General features: G+C 49.9%; 2 protein-coding genes across 7 annotated transcripts in view; one reads left to right on the top strand and one right to left on the bottom strand.

Annotated features, from left to right (window-relative positions):
- Positions 1-612, bottom strand: part of GNG3 (G protein subunit gamma 3) — a 1,693-nt gene extending 1,081 nt beyond the window's left edge. Inside the window, exon 1 of the mRNA XM_017503949.2 lies at positions 278-612. The gene's annotated coding sequence lies outside the window, so the exon portion shown is untranslated. The remainder of the gene's footprint in view (positions 1-277) is intronic.
- BSCL2 (BSCL2 lipid droplet biogenesis associated, seipin) overlaps positions 602-7,722 on the top strand; it is a 19,061-nt gene continuing 11,940 nt past the window's right edge. For 4 of the 6 annotated variants that reach the window (XM_017503938.2, XM_017503941.2, XM_017503945.2 and 1 more), the window contains exons 1-3: positions 602-1,101; positions 2,568-2,884; positions 5,355-5,436. In XM_017503938.2, the coding sequence (XP_017359427.1) occupies positions 1,015-1,101; positions 2,568-2,884; positions 5,355-5,436 (486 nt within the window). In that variant the 5' untranslated portion in view covers positions 602-1,014. Of the gene's footprint in view, positions 1,102-1,856; positions 2,275-2,567; positions 2,885-5,354; positions 5,437-7,722 lie in introns of those variants that run through there. The other 2 variants (XM_017503942.2, XM_017503944.1) reach the window with 2 other exon arrangements.

Raw genomic sequence — 7,722 nt, forward strand, 5'->3', positions numbered from 1 at the left:
TCCTCCTCCTCCTCCTCCTCCTCCTCCTCCTCCTCCAGTGGACTGCCTCATCCCTGTATTCCTCATGGAAAAAATAGGGTGGGATGAGGTGTTCCCCAAACTCAGGGCCTGGACCATAGATCATTAAGCCTTACACAAATGATGTAAGGCTTTTCAGCCCTTCAGGCCATGTGTGTTCCAGCTTTGAAGACCTCAACCACCTTGATGAGGAGGGTACATCACCCCTATCTGCTCCAGTGAGTCCCAACAGGAGAAAAACAGGCCGTTCCCTACTCACCTGAAGCCACGAGTGGCAGTAGCAGCCCTGGGTGTAGGGTCAGTGGAGGGCACCAAAACCTTCTGCCTGAAATGGGTGCCCCACCCTGTAGGGAGTTGCAGCTGAAAGAATCTGATGCAGAAGCAGTGACTTATAGAGAAGGAGGCCACTGGGGAGGGTAAGGCCAGAGTTCCGTCGAGGGCCTGGTCTCAGTTTCTGCAGCTCAGGCGCTGCCTGGATGGCTGGTACCTGAAGGATGAAGGATGCTAGAAGGAGCTGCTCAGATGCTGGAGCATACCAACTGCCTGGCCAGTGGGGGAGCCTAGCTGCCTGCATCCCCTGCGCACACCCCCACTGTTGCTGGTTCACTGCTTGCCCCTCCCCCATTGCAGGCATCTTTAGTCTGGGCTAGAGCCCTCCCCAATAGAGCTGAGGCCAAGGCTGACTACCCCTCTCAAATGGGGTGGTCTGGGCCTATGACAGCCCCTGCAGTGGAGTCTGTACTAGCTGCCGGGGACCCTGCTCATTTGAAAATCTGACATCAGCTGGGCAGTCGCCCCCCTCTTCTCTTCCTCCCTCCTCTACCCTTACACAGCACTTAGCACCTGAATCTTCGTTTCTCTCCCAGGGACCCTCCATTTTCCATATCCAGGAAAATGTGATGCGCCACAGGTATCGGCGTCTGGATCGCCACTTTGTTGTAGCCACAAGTGACTCAGTGGAAGATCCAGAGGCAGCAGAGGCTCATCGTCAGGAAGATGTCTACAGAAAAGGTAGAGCAAAGGGAGGAAGCTGGGGAAAAAGAGGCGTGCGGAGACCAGATCAAGGGACCGGACAAAGAGGAGGTAAGAGGCCTTGTGAGGACAGTCAGCAGAAATACACTGGAAATAGATGGGCTGGCGTGGAGTGGAGGGATTGGTTTGAAGAATTTCATTCATTTTGAATAGATTATTTCCCACGCCTGCAGCAGTGTGCAAAGATGTACACAACACTGGCCTTGCCATCTGAAGGGCTTTATCTGGGGTGATTAGACGTCTGCAAAATAGAAGATACCACCTGCCAAGAGCTAGTCTAGATAATGTGCCCGGGGGGGGGGGGTGACTCTGAGGGAGAGTGCGTCCAGTTAGGGTCAGAGGAAGTCCACAAAACGCAGAGCTGAAATGCTACCACGCTGGGAACAGGGGACTAATCTGCCTGCGCAACGCAAGAGACCCAGGTTGCCGCAGACTGTAACATGCTCTAGGCGAATGCCCCCACCTTAGATATCTACAGGTCCTAGGGGCTGTGGGCGATAAAAATCGCCAGCTGGATGCCTCCCTCACTTGCCCTCTTCAGGGGTGAAATGGCCGGTGGTGAAGGTGTGCACGGAGGACCGATTGCGATTTCGAGGGAGGGCCGAGCGGATGCTGCAGTCAGCGCATGCCCTGGGGCATATTTTGGGGTCTGCAGGGAAGCAGGCGTCTTTCCCCTTTGGTCACGGTAACCGGAGGGAAACCTGTCGCAGGGAGGGCCAGTGGCGAGCACCAGGAGACATGGGCCGCGCAGCCCGGGAAGGCTCCGCCCTGCCGCGCTGGGCCCCGCCCTGGGCCGAAGCCCCACCTCCAAGGGCTACAAAAGCGGCCGGCGGAGAGGGGCGGGATTTCCCCGGGAGCCGGAAGTCCCGTCTCTTGGTTGCCCTGGTAGCGCGCGGGGCTGGTGAGTTGGCCGCCCTGTGGCAGCTGGCGGGCTGGTTTCCATGGTTGCAGGATTAGATAGGGGCTCTGGGCGCCTTGCCCACCCCGGAGCCGGAGGGGGCTGGCGGGGAGCGGCGGTTGGCTGCTGGGCGTTCCGTCTGGCTTGGGAGCGAGCTCAGCTCGAGGCGGAGAGGAGAAACTCGGAAAGCAATTGTGGCGACGCTCAGCCTACTGGCTTCGGGTCTGGCCGTGCGACCTTAGGCAAGTCGCACATTCTCGTGCAGCTGCCTAGCAGTGTGGATTCAGTATCACCGTGTGTGTAAAGCGCTTTGTAAGAATTGTAAGGTGCTCGTTCTTTGTTACATAGCTGTGAATGAGTATCAAGGTGGTTTGTCCCAGAATCAGGTGGCTGGAGGAGTTTCACTGAGGAGCTCTAGCACTGGGGGCAAAGGGAACACAGCTGAAGAAAGGGAAGGGTTAATTGGCTGAGTAGCACAATCATTTGGAGAAAGGCCATATATATGAAACAGTAACTGCTATCCTGCTATCTCTCATTCCTCAAAACCACTCCAGTAGGCTTTTGTGTCCCCACCTCCCTGGGGAAAGGAGTCACTCTTTTCTCCCTTCTCTCTTTCCAGGAACCGCCAGCTGCCTCATCCCATGGCCAGGGTTGTCGTCCGGCTGGCAGAGCAGTTAGGAACTCAAGGCCTGACCCTGGGGCCAGACACCCTGCTCTCCCGGCCATGGTCAACGACCCTCCAGTACCTGCCTTACTGTGGGCCCAGGAGGTGGGCGAAGTCTTGGCAGGCCGTGCCCGCAGGCTGCTTCTGCAGTTTGGGGTGATCTTCTGCACCATCCTCCTCTTGCTCTGGGTGTCTGTCTTTCTCTATGGCTCCTTCTACTATTCTTACATGCCGACCGTCAGCCACCTCAGCCCCGTGCATTTCTACTACAGGTAAGAGGGGACTTCTATCAAAATAGAGGAGTCCTATGGGAATTGCTGTAGGGCCCTTAGAACTCACTCAGTTCTATCTCCTCATTTACAGATGAGGAAACTGGAGCCAGGTGTGCTTACAGGGCTTTCACGGCCCAAAGCTGGATTTGGGCTGCCAGGGATAGGGTTCTAATTCTACCTCTGGTTACTGTATTCTGGTTAAAAATACAAGAAAAAGGGAAAAAAGTCCACTTCTATCATTATAAAGATCAATTCTATTTTGGTTGGATCACCCCCCTCTCAGGGCCAATGTAGAATTTTGAGCCAACACTCAATCCCTTAGTTCAGAACCAACCTAGCTTTCAGTAGAGGAGATATTAGGAAAGCAGCCATTTGCCTTTTTACATTACTGCCTCCCACCCCCTGAAAATCTGCTGCACAATAGAGATTATGGAAACACAGATGAGTAGGTGCATAAAGTTGCCTCCCAGAGAGTCCTATGTCTTGACTGGCCCCGTAGTTCCCTCCCATTTCACAAACCCTGCCAAGTGCCAAATTCTTTTTTTTTTTTTTCTGAGATGGAGTCTTGCTCTATTGCCCAGGCTGGAGTGCAGTGGCGCAGTCTCTGCTCACTGCAACCTCCGCCTCCTGGGTTCAAGTGATTCTCATGTCTCAGCCTCCCAAGTAGCTGGGATTACAAGCATGTGCCACCATACCTGGCTAATTTTTGTATTTTTAGTAGAGATGGGGTTTCACTATGTTTGCCAGGCTGGTCTCGAATTCCTGAACACAGGTGATCCACCCGCATCGACCTCCCAAAGTGCTGGGGTTACAGGTGTGAGCCACCATGCCCTGCCACTAAGTTCTCTCTTTTTCTTTCCTTTTCTCTTTTTTTTATTTTGAGGCAAGAGTCTCACACTGTTGCCTGGGCTGGAGTGTAGTGGCGCAGTCTTGGCTCACTGCGTCCTCTGTCTTCCAGGTTCAAGCAATTCTCCTGCCTCAGCCTCCCAAGTAACTGGGATTATAGGTGCCTGCCACCATACCTGGCTAATTATTTTTGTATTTTTAGTAGAGATGGGGGTTTCACTATGTTACCCAGGCTGGTCTCGAATTCCTGACCTTGTGATTTGCCCGCCTTGGCTTCCCAAAGTTCTGGGATTACAGGCGTGAGCCACCATGCCCCCAGCCTAGTTCTCTCTTCTTTTTTTCTTCGATTCACAGCTGAACTCTCTTCTTAACAGTGGTTGTAAGACCTATCAATAGATGCAGGAAAGGGCATTATAAGCAATGGTTTAAAGTCATTTTTTTCCCTTAAGTTCCTGGTCCAGAGCTATAGTTTCTAAAGTAGAGCTTCTTAAAGTCTTAGGAGATGGATGTTACAGCCCTTCCTGCCATAAAAACATATATACATGCCCAGGCATATGCCGCACCCAAACCCCTACATGCAAATCTGCCTACAATTGAAGGAGTTTATGAGCCTCTTAATGACCATCTATGGATCCTATTGGAGGCGTTTTCTCAAATTAGGACCCAGACCAGAGCTACCAAATCAGAATCTCTTGGGGTGGGACCCTGGAATTTACCTTTTTTTTTGAGACGGAGTCTCGGTCTGTTACCCAGGTGGCTGGAGTGCAATAGTGTAATCTTGGCCCACAGCAGCCTCTGCCTCCCGGGTTCCAGCGATCCTCCTGACTCAGCCTCCTGGGTAGCTGGGACTACAGGCACGTGCCACCACACCCAGCTAAGTATTTTTAGTAGAGATGGGGTTTCGCCATGTTGGTCAGGCTGGTCTTGAACTCCTGAACTCATGATCCACCCGTCTCTGCCTCCCAAAGTGCTGGGATTACAGGTGTGAGCCACTGCACCTAGCTGGAATTAACATTTTTTGCTTGTTTTGAGTTGGAGTTTCGCTCTTGTTGCCCAGGCTGGAGTACAATGGCATGATCTCAGCTCACCGCAACCTCCGCCTCCTGGGTTCAAGCAGTTCTTGACTCAGCCTCCTGAGTAGCTAGGATTTCAGGCATGTGCCACCACGCCTGGCTACGCCTGGCTAATTTTGTATTTTTCGTAGAGATGGGGTTTCTCCATGTTGGTCAGGCTGTCCTTGAACTCCCGACCTCAGGTGATCTGCCCGCCTCAGCCTCCCACAGTGCTGGGGTTACAGGCATGAGCCACCATGCCTGGCCCTGGAATTTACATTTTCTTCAAGCTCCTTAAATAAGTCTTCAGAAACACTAAAGTGTGAAACTACTTAGCTAAGTATCTGTAGATTCCCATCTAAGAACATCTGCTCTAATGAGAGGACATACATTGAAATCGCAGGAAGTGACTGACATAATCATTCTGATATCTTGAATCTCCTGGCCACATTTGTTCTCCATCTTTGTAACAGAAGGGAGGAGGGCAGGAGGGAGCCCTGTGAGGCCAAGAAGGTGTATGGACAGACTAGTAAGACTAACTTAGCAGAGTATCCTCCTCCATTCTCATTTAGGACTGACTGTGATTCCTCCAGCACCTCACTCTGCTCCTTCCCTGTTGCCAATGTCTCGCTGATTAAGGGTGGTCGTGATCGGGTGAGTATGGGAACTAGAGAGAGGTTTCATTAGAGCTTTGATGACTTGAAATAGAAAAACTTGAGAAAGGCCTGGAGAGCAGGAAGTGAGGAGTAAGACTAAGAGGAAGGTTCCGAAGGAAAAGAGGGTTGATGATAAAATGAATTGTGTGTATTGATTGAGCTTTCTGCATCGGATGTTAGAAATGTTCTTTCTCAACCGACAGTCCCTGACTTAAGATAATTCAACTTAACAATTTTCAGCTTTATAGTGGTGCAAAAATGACACACATTCAGTAGATACTATAGTTTAGGTACCTATACTACCATACTGTTTTTCACTTTTTTTTTTTTTGAGACGGAGTCTTGCTCTGTTGCCAGGCTGGAGTGCAGTTGCGCGATCTCAGCTCACTGCAACCTCTGCCTGAGTTTGAGCAATTCTCCTGCCTCAGACTCCGAAGTAGCTGGGACTACAGATGCGCACCACCATGCCCAGCTAATTATATTTTTAGTAGAGATAGGGTTTCACCATGTTGGCCAAGATGGTCCAAACTCCTGACCCCGTGATCCTTCTGCCTCAGCTTCCCAAAGTGCTGGGATTACAGCGTGAGTCACTGTGCCTGGCCTGTTCTTCACTTTCAGTACAGTACTCAATAAATCACATGAGATATTCACTATTTTATTATAAAATAGGCCTTGTGTTAGATAATTTTATCCAACTATAGTTAGGCTAACATAAGTGTTCTGAGCATGTTTAAGGTAGGCTAGGCGAGGCCGGGCGCGGTGGCTCAAGCCTGTAATCCCAGCACTCTGGGAGGCCGAGGCGGGTGGATCACGAGGTCAAGAGATCGAGACCATCCTGGTCAACATGGTGAAACCCCGTCTCTACTAAAAAACTACAAAAAAATTAGCTGGGCATGGTGGCGTGTGCCTGTAGTCCCAGCTACTCAGGAGGCTGAGGCAGGAGAATTGCTTGAACCCAGGAGGCGGAGGATGCGGTGAGCCGAGATCGCGCCATTGCACTCCAGCCTGGGTAACAAGAGCAAAACTCCGTCTCCAAAAAAAAAAAAAGGCTAGGCGAGGTAAGCTATGATGTTCTTTAGGTTAGGGGTATTAAATGCATTTTTGGGTTATGATAGTTTCAACTTAGATGGGTTTATCAGGATGTAACCCTATAGTAAATTGAGGACTGTCTGTATCAGATGAGGTATGATCTCTTTCAGGTAGGTCATATCTGCTACATAAAGTGAGCAATGTTTTAGACTTAGATGAACAAATCAGCTATTACATTGGAGTAAGATGGCATCCACCCAAGAATTTTGAAAGCATTTATGTAAAATGATGAAACTATTGATAAATACGTGCAATCTGTCATTACAAAGGGTACCGTGCCAGAGGACTGGCCAGATGCCAATGTGACTTCAACAAACCTGGGAAACCTGAGAAATGTACATGGGGACTGGGCTGTCTATAGTAGGCAAGCTAGAGGAGGCTCTGATAAAGGATAGGATCCGTGAACACTTAAAAAAGACCTTGGAAGATCAACATTTTTTCTGATTTTCTGATTACTGAAGTGTTTTGAGTTGTCAGTCGGCAACGTAATTAGAAATAGTCAGTGGGGAAACTTGCTAAGAATTTAAAAATCATTTGAAGTTCTTTTTCTTTTTTTTTCTTTTTTTTTTTTTTTGAGACGGAGTCTCACTCTGTCCCTCAGGCTAGAGTACAGTGGCGTGATCTCGGCTCATTGCAAGCTCCGCCTCCCCAGTTCAAGTGATTCTCCCACCTCAGCCTCCTGAGTAGCTGGGATTACAGGTGCCTGCCACCATGCCCGGCTAGTTTTTATATTTTTAGTAGAGGCAGGGTTTCACCATGTTGGTCAGGCTGGTCTCAAACTTCTGACCTCAGGTGATCTGCCCACCTTGGCCTCCGAAAGTGCTGGGATTACAGGTGTGAGGCACTGTTCCTGGCATTAAGTTATTTTTCAAAAGTGATACTTGGGAGGAAACTGATCTAACAGTGGAATGTTACACCTCTGAAGGGAGGAGTATAGAGTCTGGGGTTCTGTTTTGTTTTATTTTATTTTATTTATTTATTTTATTTTTGGTGCCGTGACTCAGATACAAACCTGTTTTGTTTTACTTTTTGAGACAGGGTCTTGCCCTTGGCTGGACTTCGTTGCCCAGCCTGAAATACAGTAATGGGATCATGGCTCACTGCAGCCTTGACCTCCCAGGCTCAAGCAATCCTCCCAAGTAGCTGGGACTACAGGTATGTGCCACCATGCCCAGCTGATTTTTTTTTTTTTTTT

This window comes from Cebus imitator, unplaced genomic scaffold, assembly GCF_001604975.1.
Source record: "Cebus imitator isolate Cc_AM_T3 unplaced genomic scaffold, Cebus_imitator-1.0 Scaffold316, whole genome shotgun sequence".
Lineage (NCBI taxonomy): Eukaryota > Metazoa > Chordata > Mammalia > Primates > Cebidae > Cebus > Cebus imitator.